We start from the raw sequence: 19,511 nt of genomic DNA, 5'->3' as shown, positions 1-19,511 counted from the left end.
CTGTCCAATGACAACATGAATTTTTCTTGCAATAAATTTGTTGGTAATGTGATGTGGACCCAATCAGTAGTTGATTCACACATTTCAAGGTTCATCTGCCTGGGCATTTAAATTACTCTAGAGGCAATCCATAAACTTGCTTGACTTCAAATGAAAGGTCATCAGCATCAGTCATGTCCAAAAGTTAATTATTAAAACTTGGCTTTGATTCGAATACAAAATGAACTGAAAGGAAAAAAAAAAAAAATAGGTGAAGTCATATAAGTTGAGTTCTGCAAAAGGATCTGTGCAGGCAAAAGTGCTTGCCTGTGTCAGTTACACTGCAGGATTGGAGACTGGATTGTAATTGTGTGGCTTTCTTGTGTTTAGATCAGTTAAATTTCATCATGCTATAGGTTGGGTTAGTGCAAACAAATGATAGGCAATGTTAACTTTGCAGACTTGCTTAATCAATTACCTGAGACATGCTTTAGGTGGCATTCTGATGGTGAGCAGTAAGGTGTTACCAAAGGTTAAAGGTGTCTGTCTGCACTCCCACCCACCCAGTAGGATCATAAACAGCATCCACTTTGTACCGTTATCTGGTTCCACCCCTGAGCCCAGGGCCAACTTAGAAGTTACATTAGATGCTCAAGCAGCGTGCTTTCACTTTTGTGAGCCTGATGTGTTAACATTGTCTACATCTTGCAGGTCTTGAGCCTTTCTAAACTGCTACAGTACATTAGTCTTAAGACAGCGGGTGACTATCAGTTCTTATGTTCGTACATGTTGGGTGGGCATGCTGTGAAATGCTAGAATTTCTGTTGCAGTGTCTTAATTGCAAAGGACCGGTGTTCGAACTGTGATTCTGTTATGAAAAGTCTGAGTCGGAACTATTACAAACCAACAGCAAGCCTTGGAAAACAGTGTTTTCTAACTTTGAAATTCAGGATTACTTTTAACAGTCTATAGTGTAATTTAATGATGATGGTAGTGGTAGGTGCTAATGAATGTAATTTTTGTGTGGATTTTTCGTATTTTCATACTTGCTTTGGTTTGGTGGTTCTGTTGACTAGTAATTATACAAAATCAGAATAATACAAATCTGTTAAAATGAAAAGGTTATTGCTAGAAAAAATGCGTGATTTATCACGGAAAATTTGTAATGCTACTAGAAAAGTTAGCTAGGCATTTCAGATGTGTGGTGCTGTACTAATAGAAGTTACACGACATTCAGAATTCACATGGTGAAACATAAACGTTTTCTGTTTTGTTGGGGGTATTAAGTCTTTCTCTAGTGAAAAAAAGAATAAAAGGGGCATGAAGAGTGGAGCCCTTTTATTAAGGCTCGTCTGTTGTGCCTGTTACACATGGTAGCTCTCTGGACAATAGAAACACATTCAGCAGCTGCTATTTGGAGGAAATACAGGTGATGAACTACCGAGATGCTTGGTTAGCTGATGTGTCTGGAGAAAAACTGTGCCATGTCTTTTCTTAGTCTGTGCCTGGAAAGGAAGGAGGACTTTCACTGCAATAACTTTACTAGATCACTCTCACTGAGACATTGTTATCATTGTTGTGTAAACAGGTATTACTATAAGCAAATGTTTTAAAGGACATGAAAACAACAACAAAAAAATCATGATCTAAATCTGAAAATCTAATGTTACAATTTCTCTCTTTCTAATCAAAAGAAGGTAACTGCTAATATTCTTGGAATACACCTATTTAAATACCAAGAAAGCTTCAAAGGTACTGTAAGAATGAAATTATATTTGCAGAGAAGGATTGAGGGAGCAGCAGAGAATGACAGAACAGGTTAATTTAGGTTGGCAGGAACCTCTGGACCCCATCAGATCGAGCCCCTCCTGTTCAGAGCCAGCCCAGCTTCAAAGCTGGAACCACTTACAAAGTTCAATTCGGTTGCTCAGGGCCTTATCTGGCCATGTTTTGGAAGTTTCCAAGGATGGAGATTCCACAGCCTTGCTAGGCAACCTCTTCCAATGTTTGACTGCTCTCACTGTGGACAAAAATCTCCCTGCTATCTAATCCTTGTTGCAAGGCATTAGCCATCTGTTGTAGAGGTTGTTTTGAATAGTATTGCTTATTCTTAATGAGTCCCATCAGGCAAAACACTTAAACTCTCACTTTTCAAATTCAAATAAACCACTGTCTGCAAAACTAATTGATAGTGGCAGTGGTTTAATTTCTCTCTTCCTAGTCAAGTCCTAAGTACTGAAGCTGCAAATCTGCGGAAAGTTTTGGTTTTGTATGCCTTCTCCTTGACTGTTAAATTGCCACCTGCATTTTATGTAGTAACAGAACTGTCCTTCCGTTTCTGTGCTTTTACTATTCAAAGTGCAAAACTAAAATGCAATTGCTCAGATATTTAAGTTGAAGTGTTTACTTTCCAGATGAAACTTTTATTATTAGCAAATAATATTGAGTCTATTAGTAATAGACTTGCTCTTTAATTACAGCAGGAGGACTAATTAATCTTCTGAAGGCCTAGTGAATTTATTTCATGGGGAATAATAAAACATTTGTAAAAGTGCTAGTATGGATAATGGGTAACTTCATTTCCTAAATAACCCTAGGGCACTGCTGGAATACAGTCCTTTTCCTTAGTCTTAATTGTAGAGTGAGTTATTAAGGACTAAAAGCCTGCCGATGAGAGCTTGTTGACAGTTTGTCTGCCCCTGGAGAACATAGCAGACAAAGTACTTTCATTTTTAAAGCTAACAATGTATTTGCATTTTGGTTAGTAGTCCTAGTCCAAGTATCAAAGGTTAAACAGACTGCTTCTTTTAGCTTAAAACTGGACTGTGTGACAAACATGGAGTTCAATTGTTACTGTTACAATTTCTTTATTATTTTCTTTAAAAACATCTGCAAGTTCCTATTCCTTTCTTTGGGTGTATACCCAAAATTAGCATGTAAACTCACGTAAAAGTGCTTCTTTAGAAAACAGTACTCCTCAGTCTTTTGTGAGAAAAAGGTCACGGTTGCTTTGTAGATGTGAGCACTGCAGGCTTACTGGGAAATGCTTTCTCCTGATCTCTGATTTCATAGGAAAACTGCAGAGGTAGAAACTGCAAAGGTGCTTCATTAACCCACCTCTGTAGCAGTGGTCAGTTCTCACCAGTCTAGGGAGTGAATGCTGTCACTGGTGCCGTGGGGTTCTTGATGGCCTAATATGTTGTTCACTGGTTTTAATGGCTGTAGGTCTAGAATTTTTGTAATAGGTGAGGCTGGTAAAAGTCCTTTTGATGTAACATAAGTTGTCACAGCTTTCAGCTCATCGTTGAAAATGATCATTATATTGGTCCCTTAGGTATGACTTTCTGTAGCCAGGCATATTGGAGAAGGGGTGAAAAGTTTATAACACAGAAAACACTCTCTGCTGTTCATGGTCCAAGTGGGATTTAGTGTGAGCAATTTGTGGGTTTGGTTGTGGGGGTTTTTTGTAGGTTATTTTTGGTTTTGGTGGTGGTTTTTATTTGTTTGGTTTGCTTTTTAAATCAAGGCATATCCTGAGCTATTTACCTTTGAATGTTATGGCTGCATGAGCTGTCTGATTTTTAGCTGCCCTTTACAGAAAGAGTGTTCTCCTTGAAATTTCATTAATTTGAAACGCCAAAATATTTCTTTATGCCTTACTCTGTTTCAGGGGGGACATCCTGCTATGCTAGACAATTAGGTCAAATCTGTAAGACCTGAAATTGCTGGGCATTATGGAGGAAAAAGCCCAAAAGTTCTTTAAAACAAACAAACAAAAAAAGATGAAGTGTTTGGTTTTGGCTCTATGAGGTGTAATTCATTTAATGGCCTTATTATTTTATTTTCTGAATATACTCACAATGTGTTAATATTTTGCTGCATTTGCTGGGAATTCTAGTTTTGGGTGTTCTTTACCTAAACACCATTAACTAAACCCATAAAAATTCAGAACCTTAAATAAGTGAGCTCTTGGTTTATTACTCTCTTGAATTCTAAGGCTCCCTAACAGCATGTCAGCCATGGTCTCTCTAATTCTGAAGTAAAATCTTCAATTTCTTATTTCTTTAAAATTTGTGGTTTTTATAGATTGTTTCTTTGGATAGGGCTTAGTAGATATGAGACTCCATAGAAATTGTCTTGCGTTTGCTATACAACTAATTGAAATTATAGACTTTGGAGAGGAGGGAAGTTTATCTTGAAATAAGCTTTCCTCGTGCCATATTTTTGCATTATATGAGTACAGTTACATAAATAGATAAAATAATTGTCTTTAATGGATAGCAGTATTTCACAGCGGGTAGCAAAACATTAGATAGTACTCTGAGGGGAAAGTTAATAGACAACCCCAATTTTAATTCAACTCAGATGAAATACTAAATTATGTTGGTTTATATAGGCCATGCAACTGAACAACTGAGTTATATATGATCTTCTGCATGGAGGTGAAAAGAAAAATCATTGAAGAAATACCATACTAGAGAAAAAAAAGAGCATGCAACAAATGCCTTCCACAGAATCTCTCTCTGATCTCCTTAAGTGTTAAAAATTATGTAAAATGTTGTCCAGCAACATTTTAAATTATTTTACTGGTTCTGTTCTGTGAAATTTAGACATACAAATCAGTAATTTGTGTTGTATAATTTCTATGTTATGTTTAAATAATCTGATAAGTCAGGTGTAAATAATCATAAATTCAAGTGAGTCTCCCTAACTAAGAATTGCAATTAGTTTATTTTTAAGACGTTAACCTGCTTAATGATTAAATGGTACAGTGTGCCACTGGCAAAGTCAACAAGAATGCAGGGAGGAACTGAAAACATTTCTGGCTTGAAAAGTACCTCAGAAATATGTTAAATTTCTGGAGTAGCAGCAGCAAAGCATCAATAGAAACACTTCTGCCTTTTAGAGATCATAGATATATATCTTACTGAGTTTCGCAATATTAATTTCTTATTTTCTTTTTTCTTTTTTTTTTTCTTTTCAGCCATAATCAGCAGACCACGTCATTTAGACATCCTGTGACAGGACAGGTTTCTCCAGAAAATATTGAATTTATTTTGCGAGAAGAGTAAGTAGTTTTATACCCATATCAAGAAATCTAAGACAGTAACACGTTTACCTACATCAGTTTAGTAGTTTGACAGTTCTTCGGGTATTGTAGCAAAAATGTCATAGAAATGGTTTATGCTTCAAAATTTAATTCTCATTGTGATAGTATGTTTTTGATTTTAGCACTGTTCCATGTTAGGGCTTGAGGGAAAATCATTACCAAATCTTCATAAAAACCCAATCAACCAAAAACCCCCAAAATAAACAAAAAGACAAGACAATATAAATAGCATACTTAAACAATGATTCTTTAGCCTTACATAAATATCAGATATACAGAACATAAATGTAAAATGTCTTTAGAGCAAACTGGAAGGTTTGACTGAGATTGAAATACACAAAATATTACTAGTTTCCATTGTAATTCCTTGGTTTTCTTATGTTTTAAATTTTCTACATTCCCTGTCTTGAGCTGGTATTTATTAGAATTTTTTTGATTAGGCATTCTTCAATTTGTTCTAGAGAAATAAAATCATATATCTTAGTTTCCAGCATATTCTGTCTTGATTGTCTGATTAAAAAAAAAAAGTGTGTTCGAACTGGTGTATCTGGGCATGTTTGGGTCACTCCCTATTTCATTGTAGGGTTTAGCTACTCCTGTCATCCTTGCTGAATGCTAGATTGCTCCTGGAATCCATTCTATAATGGGATGACTGGATATCTTCCCTAGACAGAGTCTAGGAGAAAGTTCTACATCACACTTAAAACCACTCCAAAGGGCAAGAGGAATGGAACACCACCAGATAGCTTTTCCTTTTCCAGCGTAGCCTTCCAACAACATTTAAGCAGCCTTTAGGCCTTTGTCCCTCACAAAGGCTGGGCATCATGCTGTAATGGCCTGGATGTGGTGGTTTGTGTGGCTGTCTGCATGATTCTGAACACTTTATGTTTCAAGTTATGTGACATTTAATTTGCTTTGCATTTAATTTAAATCAGTGTAGCATTAAGAAAAATGAGGCCCAGAGAAGGACCTTGTGACGGCTTTGCTGGCAATGTCTTCTACTGTGGACTTGGAGAGGGAGGGAGAAGTAGGGCATGACTGTACAGCTCTCTGCTCAGAGCTTCTGGTACAGCCTTGAGAAGTGCTTCTCAAATGGTTTAAAAAACAAACCAACCAACCAAAACGACAATAGCAAACAAACCCCAACGAAAACGCAACTGAACAGCTGCCAGCCCCCAAGCCCAAAGCAAATCCGAGGGCTAATCCTATGTTAAGGCCCCTGCTGAGAACCAGAACGTTGAACATATCAGTGTGTGGGAGAGGCTTGAGATGAGGTGCGAAGACTGTGGGATAGCTGCTGAGCTGGAGGTCACCCCAGGTGTTACGTTGTACATGGGTGGCTTGCTGCTTGGGAGGGGTTTGCCTCCTTACAGGTATGCATCAAGCTGCTTCAAGTCATTTAGTGAGGAGAACAGGTATCTTGCAATGGGGCAAATCTCAAAGACAGTATGGACAACTTGCTGTGCATCTGTGCTCCAACTTCCATCCATTAATTGATTTTTACTTAATCTGTTGTAAAGGTTCAATCTCATTTAATGTAAAGAAAATTTATACATGTGTAAAGGAAAATAGGTGTTTGGATAAAACTCCTTGGAGTGCTTCCCTGGGTTAGTCACACTCCCCTGGGCTGTTACTGGTTTTGTAATCATGGTAGCAGATAAAATATTAAAAGCAGAATTGAAAGAACAACTTGCTGGTGGCACATGGTTTTAGTGATCTTTTGTGCATGTTAGAAACTTTTTGGGAAGAGAACTGGAGGTATTTGGAGGGCAATCAGATGAACAGGCATAACTTGTCATCTCTAGATTTCAGTTACACTGAGATGGTATCAAAAGTAGGAAGAAGATATTATAATGTAGTAGAATTCATAGAGACAGGTGTTTTTTATTCTAAAAGAAGAGGGAATGACTTGAGGGTTATAGAGAGGAGTATATGTTTGTAGTGACTACTTGGGAAACAGTCTTCGCAAGAATATTTTTCTAAGCTTTATTATTGGCCTGAAGTACATACAGAGTGTTTTAAAAATTAGTTGGTTTTAATATATCAGTTACAATGGATTTAAAGATGTCATTTTCAAGTGTGCGGGATGCTCTGGTTTCCTTAGTTGTGTATCACTTCTGTGCGACAGTGTGGGTTTTACACAGATGCTGTTCATCACAGTCATATGTGAGTTCCTGTCAAATGATGCTGTTGACGTATGTGGATATCTCTGCTGAAATCAAAGGAGCTGTTAGCAGCTCCCTGTCTTTAGTCCTAGGAGCTGTAATGGGACTGTGCCATGTTTTCAGTTCTTTTCCCTCGGGCATCAGGGATTTGTATGGAGTCAGTGTTGTTGATAGTGTATTAGTTTGGAATCAGTGTTGTTGATCATCTCTTATGATGAAATGAGTTTCACAAACAGGATGCAATCGAAAAGATAGTCTCTGGATTTGCATGGTCTATGGAAACTTTCCATCATGGGATCCTTTTGAACAAGAGTCCTTTTCTCTATAGCTGAAGAATCTTGTCTGAAGTAGTAGCACTCTTAGGGTTTCATAAAATGCGATTTATTTTTCAGTGCTGTTGTGATGTGATTTATTACTTACGGGTTGATTTTAATTTAAGATTAGGGCCAAAGCCAGGAGTTGTCACCAGACGTTGACTTGGGAGCTAGTGGGGAGACATAAGCACAAACTTGTTCAGGCTGCAACAAACATATCTATTAAAAGGACACATTTAACATCAGAAAAGTAATTTACAGTAACCTAGAAATGATGAGTGTATGGACTGCTCTGGCTATTTCTCATCCAGGAAGCAATGTTCTGGAAGAAGATTTGAAAAGAAGCTTTGGAAAATGATGTCAATAAATGATGTAATCCTAACTTGATTATGAGTCAGTTGTGAACCAAACACCCTTGCCTCACTTGATCAAATGAGAACTGGATACTGTCAGGAGTAGGCTGAGTCTGTATTTCACTAGTCTTTTAAACAATATCACATCAATTTTGCTTTTTAAGCCAAAATTTGGTTTCCTCAACTCCATAGTAACTGAAGGATAAAAACAAAGGGCAGTGCCTGGAACCCGTAACTTCTCAGTTACATTATCTTTTGATCCTTATGTTATTCCTTCTTCCTAAAGGTGTTCTTATTTAGATTTTTTTTTGAGAAATAATGATTAATAATTCCATATTTCCTAACCCATTCTTAGCTGAGACCACTGTCAAATTCTCCCCTCTGGTTCTGTATTTCCAAACTTAGCAGCTTTGGTCACTTAGTGTGTGGGACGTGTGTTCTGTACCTTTCACAGCCCTGCTTGAGAGCTAGATTTTCTGTATGATGCTTTTAGATTTGTCTTCTTTCTGATGGAGGGATTGATTATACATGAATGCAGTATTCAGCGTATGAGCTCATTGGTTTTTATAATAATTTAATTGTACTTTTTCTTCTCTATTTCTTTCCTAATAATTCTTAACAAAATTTGACTACTGCTACTTGTTGTGCTAAGATTTAAAAACATCCTTTCCTCAGATTGCCAACGTTGTATTGAGCGATAAGAGCTGCAGAGACGTTTTTAATTTCTTCCTCCTTTGGATTAGTCTTCTGTTATTGACACCGAATTCAGTTTGGCATCTTATCACATGGTTACTCATATCTGAAGATTATTTTTCTATCTGTTCCTGTCAGAATTTCAGTTTTTGTTCAGAATAATTTTTGTTCTCTATTGATTTGGTGACCTCACAGTTTTCAGGATCACCTCTAAATAATTTGAGCATCTTGGCTGTATGGGAAGTCCCTCTGGTAGCCTCTCTCCATTTCACAGTTCACACTTCACAACTGTCTCTTGATTTCTGTGCTTTGCTTTCATGTTTTTAATGAACCCTTAATCCACAAAAGGTCCCTTCCTAAACAACCAATGGAAAAATGAGTATTAATGAAAAGGCTGTCAGACAGGTGTTAGATCTCATTTAACCACATCATTATATACAAACTTGTCTGAAAAATCTGTGATACAATTACATGATAGATGTACATAATGTTTAGATTTCTTCTCTCTTATCTTTCTTTAAATAATTGTATGTAGAAAGGAAGAAGCAGGCCCTTACAGACATGTATCTAATTGCATCTGTTGCCAAACACTAGTAGTTGTGTATTAAAAGCTTTACAATGTATTTGTTACAGTGGTGTGTTTGCAAATGACAACATAGTACTTCAAAGTTAAAAAAGGTAAGGCTTGAACATAAATGTAGAAATACAGAAAAAAAATAATAATTGTGCTTAGTCTAACGAATGTTATCCTCGTCTGCCTGGTTTTTATGCAGTTGATAAAGCCTGTGTATCACCTCTGGGGAAAGAGCCATCTTATTTTGCCTATTGCATTTGGTTACTATAGCAGCAAAAATCTCAGGTGGAGAGAAAAGAGGAAACCCAAACAACCTCAAAATAAATATCCTATGTTTACATATATAGAAATACTAGGACAGTTGATTTTTTATCTAGCTGAATAGGAGTAGCTGAATAGGAGATTTATTAGTATTAAAACTAGATTGATGTGTTGTTATTGCATCATATTTTGTTTCAACAATATAAACTTTCTAAGTTGCTGGTATGAATGTGGATCTTCTAAGTCAACTAATCTATATGATTCTTTAGGAAAAGGAATGTTCTCTCGTGAGTATTGCATTTTCAATATGGGCTACTGGTGTAATAATTTTTTGGTGTTTTTTTGTTCCTTTTTTTTTTAAGAAACTGAATATTGCCAGTGTAATTCTTTTAGCTGGTAAATGCGATTTCTGTAGACATAGTAGCACTGTTTAAGTAGAGTAGGGAGCTGCTTGAGAGGAGATACTATATAGAGGGTTGTTTGCAAGTATTTTAAAAAGATTTACAAGGGACTGGAGCTTTGAACATACATACTGTGATTCTCTGTGTGTATGCACATGCCTAGGAGGTGCAGTAAGAAAGCTATCCTGAAAAAAGACGAAAAAGGTCACTATGAAGACAGAAGGGGGTATATTGGATAACAGATATTATCAAACATCTTTGGTAATAGTGAATTTGAACTAATGTTTCTGAATGCACAGAGTTAATGCTATAGTCACTTATTTGTAAAGATGAATCTGTAAATACTATTAGGACAGCGTTAACTCCATTAACATGCTGGGATGTTTCAGGTAATTCTGCATATTCTGCATATATTTATTTGCTTTTAAAAACAAAATGAGAATATTAATTAGCTATTAAGAGACTTGAATACTTGAGTTTCATTATGTTCTGATTTCATGCAAAAAATCTATTGTATCCTTGAAATACTATATGCAAATACTTAATTTTCAGTATTGTTTGGTGTTTTCTGTTACATCTCAGGTACAGCAAGTTTGGATCACCAGTGTTTACTGCCAAAGATGTTTTCTTAGGAGAATAATAATATATATTCTCTTTTGATGGACTTACTGTCTCTTTTGCTGGCTATTTGAATTCTTCCCTGTGGCAAAAACCTCACATTTTTTAAAAACCATTTTTCTCCTTGTGAATTTGAAGTTTATCATTTATCTTGGTATTGCTAGAAAAAGAAACTTGATTTATTGTCAGTGATCACTTTGGAAGTGAAAGCAAGTGGAAGAGAAATTGCTAAATGGCCACATAGTAAATGCTTAGAAATTATGCATTTATCATTCTGTATTGCATTATGATTTTCTGATAGTGAACGTCTTGTTAAAAGCTTATCTTCCTCTGTAGTTGTTGTAAATATTTTTTATTAAAAACTGCAGTATGTTTAAGATACTGTGAAACAGCATTTTATAGAACAGGGAAAATCTGTCCAAACTGAGTTGAATTTGTAGATTAAAAACCATTCCTCTGGGGTTATTTCTCTTTTCATATTAATGTTTTTATTGAAAAAAATAATTTCAATTTATTGAACCTTAAATTGTGTTTTTCATGTTTGTCTTTCCTGAGAAAGTTAGCTCTCTATGAAATAGCTACTCTAGAAAATAAAGAAACATAATCTAATCAGATTATCTGTAGTCTAGAAAGCCTACAGATTTTCTGAACATGTATGTTATGTACTCTTTCCTCTTCTCTCCACCTTCTCCTTTCATCCCTCCTCGCCCCAGTGAGTATCTGGACAATAGTGTGCGACTGTAGTGTCCTACAGTATAAAACTCAATAGTTTGTGGTATGGACACTGTAGAAAATCTAAACCTCAAGGGAAAAAGAAAAGTTTTGTGTCTTCTAAGGCCAAACATTTTCCTTGGATGTGTTTTGTTTTCATACTTTTGCGACTTGTTTCTAGCGGCCTTCTTAATGATATCACATCTAATAGTTTAGATTCATTTTGAGGAAGCTGTTAGTGTTCCTCCCTCATCGAAATACCTGCTCTCAATTTAGTTGCCTTGAGCAGGGAAATGGAACCTTTTTCATAAGTATATATTAGGAAATAAGTATATATTAGGAAAAGGCAAATAAGATGCAAGCACGTTTTTCTACCTGTTTTGAAAGTTTACAGAGTAGGAAGGGAATGGTTGATTGATCAACAGAAATAGCTTAGTCAGGCAGTGTTATATATGGGAAGTGTCTTAATCTGCTCTTTGCTGAAACTGGATATTCCTAAAGCTGATTAAATGCTGAAGTAGGATACCTGGTCCATAAGAGGTAAGGCAAGTTGACTCAAGCCGATCTGATGAAGCTCTCATGCATGAAAGGCTGGCCAGGGATTTTAGGGCCTTGCTGTAGTTTGTTCTTGTATCTTATATCTTGGACCTGAATGTATGTATAAAAGCTAGAAAGAAGGGGTTTATGCTAGATAAGCAAGGCATAAAGGAAATGGGATCAAAGTTGTGTTACTTCCTTGAAAGCTTAACTGAAACTGTGTGGTCACAAATGGAAAAATGTGTTTTCCCTGACACCAAATCAACTGTAAAAGCTTTTGGACAGGTAATTGTTCAGGTTTTAACTGAGGAAGAGCAATGGTGGCAAACACTTTCTCCTCAGTTAAACCCTGTGTTGTGCTACTACAATCACAAACTCTTCTCTGTTCTTATGAGTGGTAACTGCTCAGAATTACTCTGTTACATTCAAAATTGGGTTGAATTTCAGTGGTAGCAACAGTAGCGTTTGGCATGGCTTGTGTGTCTTGCCTCTTTTTTTTTTTTTTTTTAAAATGGCTTTGGTGAATTATTGAGATGGGAAAAGAAAAATCACAGCTTGTTAATTGTTTTGTTTTTTTCTGATGTGACTGTATTGCTACTTGTTCCTAAAATACAATTCACTAAACTGTGTTGTTAATGATTTTTGAAAAGACCACCTGTGGGTTTAATTCATAAGTTGGTTTTGTGCTTGGCTGCTAAGGCTTCTCTTCACAACCTGTATGTGGGATTCCAGAGGATTTTGCACTTGTGTTTATCTTCTCATTTCTTCATCTGGGCAGCTGTACTGAATTCTTACTTGTTGAACAGGTTCTTATGGTAGGATTGATCTCACCTATGCTTTAAACAGGTATCTGCATCTGAGCTAGTTATGAAGATGTGTTGAATCTTAGTATGACTCAGAAGTTATTTATTTCTAACAGTATCTGTCATGAATTACACCATTTTGCTTAAAAGGTATTTTAATAATTCATATTGTAGTATGAATCATATTTTTGGCAGGTTCAAAGATCTAACATTAAGTTAGTGAAAGATCTAACAGTAGGCTAGTGTCACTTTGATTTTAAGTAAGAAGCCTGTTACTGCAGTGCTGACTCCTATCCTTCCCTCCCCAATACTGGCCGTTTCACATGTTTGCAGCCAAGCCTCTACATTGGGCACAATTTAGTTTCTCTGCATTAGCCTTATCTTCTCTGAGTGCTCTTTGTTATGTCTTGATTCTCTGTTGGATTTGCAGACAATTTGGCAGGTTTCGTTCTCCTGATACACAGATAAATACCAATCATCAGATGTCACTGGCAGCATCTGTTTGAGAAATACCTGAAATCAAAGTAATAGGGGTGATGCAAAGGATGTTGCAGATGTATGGGAAATGTTTGACTAGCCTGTCATTCATTTGCTCGCTGTGGATCTTAAATATAAAAAGGCAAAGCTGGCTGTTTGAAACAATGTGCTTTAGATTATCTGGTTTTGTTTGTTTTCTAGACAGAATTCATCTATGTCCAAGCAACAAATAAACCAAAGACCTTCAAGCATGGTCAGTGAGACGTCCACTGCAGTAACTACATCTGCTGTTGATGCAAAACCTGGCTCTAAGGTAAAGGAAGAAGGCTATTGTTTCAGCTTGATGATTAGAACTTCACTTGCTTTAAATCCAATACTCTTTTAATGCTAATTTTAATAGTGCCATTGGTTTAACCTAGAAGTCTAATAACTTACTTCAAAGAAGAGATAATATCTTCCACCTAAGCAAAAACCTTTTACAGCATAGGAGCACCATATACCCACAGGATAGTGTTGAATGATAGTTTGAAAAATAGTGATTATTGTGACATGGAAAGTTTGAGAGGGGTCTTGTGAACAGAAGTAAGTATATGGAATACTAGTATTCCAACAAGTCTTTTGATAGTCCAGTGCATATGGCAAAAAGTGCTGTAGAATACCAGGAATTATAATTTGCAGTGCTTACTTTTCCATGAAACCTTACTGCTGTTGCTCCTTTTAGTCACAACTTAGATCCTTTTCTACCGTCACTGTAGTGCACAAACAGTGCAGGCACCAAGTTTACACACAGAATGTTTAATAATAGAAAACCCCATTATTTGTCATTGACAAAGGGCCTGTGTTTATTATTGCACAAAATATAATAAAGCTCTGTACTTGAAGTGTCACCAACTATTTTAACGCTTCTTTGACCTTACAATAAATTACAGTACGTTGAGAATGGGAGGGGGCTGGTTAAAAAGAAGCAAAACAATACTGGAAGAATTAGCAGAGACAATATAGATTTCGTAACTTTGCCTGCAGTTTTTAAACTTCTCAGGTATTTTTTAAAAGCAAAAGTGTGAAGCCTGTTAAGTAACTGAGTTGAAGGAAGGACATTGCCAAATTGATTGCAAAGATATTTTTGTTGGGTTGCAATCAGTTAAAATGTTTTTCTAATGTTTTGATATGCTTGGGTGAGTATTGGAGAAGATGAAAACAATTTCATGAAAAGGTAAAAAAGAATTTTTTGATTTTTTTTTTTTAGACCCAAAGTGTATAGGTTATTGGACCAACATAAAGATTGTCATGTCCCAAATCTCAAACATACATTTACCTTTGAAGTGCTAGAGGAAGTTATCACTAAAACCAGTAATCTTAGGTTACCTGAATTACTCGATACAATTCTTTTTGATCTTCTAACAGTTGAATTTACCAAAATACTTGGGCATTTGTGTTTACTGTATTTATCTTCCTTATTCTGTTTTTTTTTCCTAAGCCAGCACTAGAGGCAGAAGGCCCATTTTTTCACCCTTAAAGCCAGCAAACTTAATGGGGATCTGATACTCTGCTTTGAGCTGGGGATTTCTACAGTGGCACAGTTGACTTTAACTTAGCCAGGATCACACTTCTGCCAAAAAGTGTGTATCCTCTGTCACCTGCTCCTGCTTCCCCTTGTCACATGTTCGCACTGATCTAATCAGGCTTTGCAAAGCAGTGAGGTCAAAAATGGTGACTGGATACAGCTCACAGGGCCACCTAAGTGCTAGAGACTAGTTCACTGGAGATGTCAGAACTGCCAGCTAAAGGTGAGGGTAGTGCTCTTTCCACCACAGCTTGGAGAATATCCAGAATCACCTCCCTCGATCTTCAGTTGATCAGGTTTTGGTCTCTGCTTCTGTTTTGTTTGCAGTCTAGTATAAGTGTGGACATGCATGCTTCTGGCAGGCTCCCAGGTGTGATATTTTTTTAATACATGGCAGCTTTAGACTTTGAATAGAGTTCTCGTAGAGGGCTTGCCTGTACTTTGCTTCTCCCCCAAGTTTGTTTATATAAGTTCCATCCTGCTGTGGGCCTTCAATAAATAACTTTACCGGAGTTTTGATTAAGACAGAGAATCAGTGTCTTCCTTAACGTATGTTTTGTTTCATCATTGCATGCGTTTCCAGGCTTGAAATCACTCCTCTTGTTCTGTAGGGTCAGAAAATCTGTTGAATTCCTTCCCAGCCTAACACAAAATTAATTCAAATGAACTAGCAATGAGAACAAGGGGTATGAAGTGAATACCCTGTCCTCCATTTTGAGGTTGACTTTTGACACATTGAGAGTAGATTTTAAGATCCTTTCATCTATTTCTAAATGTTTTCTTCCATTAATTCCATGATCATTCTTTCAAAGAGTGAAGTTCCCCAGTGCAGACTTGAGACGCAGTCACGAAGCCAGAGACATGTTCTCTTTGTCTTGGCAAAGGTCTCTAGCTACCAATAGCTAATCATTGTCTTTTTATGAAATGCTTTCCTAATTTTTTCCTGCAAATGCCATCACAGAACTGTGTAGGTATAGTGTTGGAATCCTTGCCAAATTCAAACTAATTTTTATATAGAGCTGTGTATTGAAGTAATACCAAATCATAAAGTGCAGGAACAGGTACGTGGCTTTCTGCTTGATTCTGCTGCAGAAAGTTGACAGCTAAGAATTGCTGCATTTGGGGTGGAGGGGGAAGGTAAGCTGCCAACTGTACAGCGGATTTGTCATTCTCCGTTCCAGGTGAAAGAGATGAAGATTTCTGGCTTCCTTGTTGCAGTGATCAAGTCTGAACTTGGATTGAATAAAACTTCTGAAATAAAAAGTAATTGCTTGGAAAGAGAATTTCATATGTTCTCTGCAACAATGTCAGTGTAGAGCAAGAATAGCATGTTGAAAAAAAGAAAAAAGACAAAATGATGCTTATACTTACCAAAATGTCCTTACGTTTCACTGATGTGGATATAAATATATAAGACTTCATTTTGTAAGACACACGAGATGGGCAGTTTCGCAGGAGCGCACATAGATTCTTGGGGTGGGTCCCACCATTTTGATGCTGGCATTGTCTGAATAAGTCACCTGAAGACTTCAGACCGATGCAGCCTGCCCTTCATTTTGAAATTTGAGGGGTGTGGAGTTGAGGGAATAAAAAGCAAAAGGGCATTCTGATAAACCACAATTGTACTCTGTCCCAAAGATCTGCTTGTTTGTAGCCAATTCCATTTCATTATTAACCATATTAAAAGCCATTTATAATGATTAGAAATGAAGGATATGGAGGAATAAAGATGTTTCAGTTTGAGAGTAAGGTATGTTTGGAATTTAGTCTGTTAAAGCATCTGATGATGTGAATGGAAGCTTGTAAATGTTACTGTGCTACACAGTACTTTGCCAAGTCAAAAGCAGAAAGGATAGCAGTGTGATGTGCTTATTGCTATCTATGTTTTGAGAGTGTTTTGGATGGATTCTGCGCAAGAGAAGTAATTGAATTGTTGATGACACTGATAGTTGCTGGTATTTTTCCAGGGTGAACTGGTGAGGTTTCCAACAAGTAAATAAAGATCAGGTCTAGCAGTTAAGAGAAACAGGCAATGGTGCCAGCTCTGTGGGACTGTCTGGTGCTGGTGTAAGCACAGGGGTTAGTTCAGGGCCACTGTAGATGAATGCTCAATATTAAGAGCAGGAATTTCTGTGAGTTTCAGTTTTTCGTGTCTGAAAAATAAGGATTTTCTCTAACTTTTTTAGAGATACTGAAAGGATTCATGAGTTCATTTGTTAGTGAAACATTGAGATTTTTTTTAATGGAGGAGTTTGACTGAAACAGGTGGGGTTTTTGTGGGCTGGTTTGGGTTTTTTTTTAATTCCCTGTAGGTTGAAAATTATGTATTCTCTTATGTGTATATATTTGCATAATTTTACCAAGATTCAGTCTTCCTTTTTTCTATGTAGAAAATCTGTTCCAAATGAAAGGCTGTCTATATTTTCTTTTGACTGTCCAGTTTTAGAAAAAAAAATTACATTTTATAATTAAGTTAGCAACTTTCCTCCTCAGCTAGAGGCTACTGCAAGGAAGATGACACAGTGATGAAAAGTGATTTCAAAATTTTGACTCTTGACATTTTGAGTTTTTTTTGCAAAAACTTATGAGTCATTCACAAACAAGCCAGCGTAACAAATGTACTGAAGTCAAAAGCAACTTCTTTGTCTTCAGTGACACAGGTGGCTGCTCTGATCTGCATTTTTCAACACACAGCAATGATATCAGAGGATTTTTAAGTTAAGAAAAGACTACTGCTGTACAGACAAATAGTTTTAAAAATATACCTTTTCTTTTAAACTAACTTTTTATTCTAGCCAATGGAAGCAAGGCGTGACATTCAGTATCTGTTATGCTTTGTTTTACTCCAGAGCAGAATGAGATGATTCATACTACAGATTATATTTAAAGTTTAATTACATAAAGCACCATAAAATGATTTTTTTGTTTCTATTGTGGGTATTGTATTGGTATAGAATACACAGCCTTGGGAAAACTTTTCCCCCTCCTGTGTATATAGAAATAGTTTGGTCTTTTGATCAAGTCCAAGGATCACTTTTTCTGCACTGTGGTCTGCATTTTTTTTAAATTGAATCAAGTCAGAGGATCAAAGTGCTTGATCATTGAGAGAGGATCTGATGAAAAAAAGATTTAAACGCTGCTGTAAGGCTAGATCAGCTATAATTTTAACTGTTCTCAGTTCATCCACCCTTCCTAGAATAAATATGAGAGGAAAAATTAGGAAACTAAATTATGTACATTTTGTAAATTGATTTCTGTTTAGGTGCAAAGCATAGATTTTTTGACTTTCAGAGCCTTAAACAGTTGGAGCCTCATTATTTTCATCACCCTTGTAGCCGTTGCATCTAACATTTGACAACAGTTTTTTTTAAATCTTGACTGAATTGATTACTTCTTATTTTTCTTAAAAGAAAATATATATACCTTGGCCTGATGATCATACAATCATGCAGAACTTGGCTGTCCTCATGATACATCTTTGTGTGTTTGTTTAAAGTCATACTTGGACACAGGTTCACAAATTACCTTTTGAAGTATTTTCAATAGCAAACACAAAATGCCTAACATTTTATTTCTTCCTTCCATTAGTGTCAGACTTGCTGCTTGTAGGTCTGTGAGTGAGTACTGAGGGCGATTTTGTGGTCAGAATTGACACGCTGTGTTTGCACAAAGCTGGTGCTCTGCAGCCTGTCAGCTGAGTGCCTGAGCACAGGTATGGCAGAGAAACGGGCTGGGAGATCTTGGTAATACCATCCTCACCTGGCGTTTACTGTGAACTGGTTATGGCCAGCGGCATGGCAGGGCCATCTGCTCAGCAGCCTGTTGCTGGCTACGACCTGGCCTGTTAGGTTTGTGCTAGCCCTAGGGAGCTGGGCTGCTCAGGTGATCTCCTGGGTAAGTTTCATGCAGACTCTCACTGAGGGGTTGGGTGAGGTGTCACTCCTAGAGAAAAGCCTGTACTTGGCAGCCTTCCTGGCTCCTAAGTGTCAGGGCATTTCACAGAAATGACCCTGACATGTGGCTCACCTGACTTCTCAGCAGAGACGAAAGCAGCGTGCTGCTTCCTGGTAAACAGACCTTGGGGAAGGTACCTAGTAAAGTCTGCCCTTTGATATCTCATTATAAGCATTAAATCTGTGTTGCTGTTTTATATGCTATAGCACCAAAGAAAAAGTGGATTTTTTTTTTCTTACTGATTATTGTTATTATTTTAAACCTGCATTAAAATGAGTGTTTATGTCCACTGAAATGTGTGAAATTTGGTGCAGGTTGGTAAAGCCTGGCCTCAAAATTAGCAGAATCCATTTAAAGTTATCATATATTGCTAGAATATTTTATTATTATATATGCTGTCTTCTAGTCCAGATGTTGCCTGACTGGCAGAAGCAGTATGCTGAGATATTTTTATGATGTCATCCCTTATGTATGACAGATACGCTGGTTTCCAGAGCTGCTGTTTGTCTGCAGCTGACAGAGCATCAGTACCCTGACCAGCTGAGAGGAGAGATTCAAACGAAAGAGAGACATTGTAGGCAGGAGATGGGTGAACCTGGACAGCTCTTTCCTTGGAGAAGTTGGGAGCAACTGTAAGGGTAGTTTGTGCACCTCAGGTTCCTAAAGCAACTGCAGTAGCAAACTGTGCTGACATTGGAAAAGAGCAGACAGATTATTCATCCAGAGATTCTTGCTGTCTTTTTCACAGATTGATAGGCTTTCCTTGTTTGTTTTTGAAATGGTTTTGCCTGTGTGAGTCAAAATGGAGGTTGCAGTAAAACACAAACCATGACCTAGTCCTTGTGATTTCCACTTACTGCTGTCTAGGTCTCTTCCTTAGCAGTGTCACTCTGTCGTCTCCTTTTGTTTACAGGGTCAAAGTCCAAGCATGTTATTAAGCTATCAATGTTGTTTGAATTTAAACAGGAGAGAAAACCAAAACCAACAAAAAAACCCC

At 37.0% G+C, this 19,511-nt stretch overlaps 1 protein-coding gene across 7 annotated transcripts in view; it reads left to right on the top strand.

Moving 5' to 3' along the window:
* PLEKHA7 (pleckstrin homology domain containing A7) overlaps nucleotides 1–19,511 on the top strand; it is a 157,759-nt gene that overhangs the window by 83,764 nt on the left and 54,484 nt on the right. For all 7 annotated transcript variants that reach the window (XM_074884608.1, XM_074884607.1, XM_074884613.1 and 4 more), the window contains 2 exons: nucleotides 4,964–5,047; nucleotides 13,198–13,309. In XM_074884608.1, the coding sequence (XP_074740709.1) occupies nucleotides 4,964–5,047; nucleotides 13,198–13,309 (196 nt within the window). The remainder of the gene's footprint in view (nucleotides 1–4,963; nucleotides 5,048–13,197; nucleotides 13,310–19,511) is intronic.

This window comes from Strix uralensis, chromosome 15, assembly GCF_047716275.1.
Source record: "Strix uralensis isolate ZFMK-TIS-50842 chromosome 15, bStrUra1, whole genome shotgun sequence".
Taxonomy (NCBI): Eukaryota; Metazoa; Chordata; class Aves; order Strigiformes; family Strigidae; genus Strix; species Strix uralensis.
Note: the sequence above shows the minus strand (reverse complement) of the source record. Positions and strands in the feature narration are given on the sequence as shown.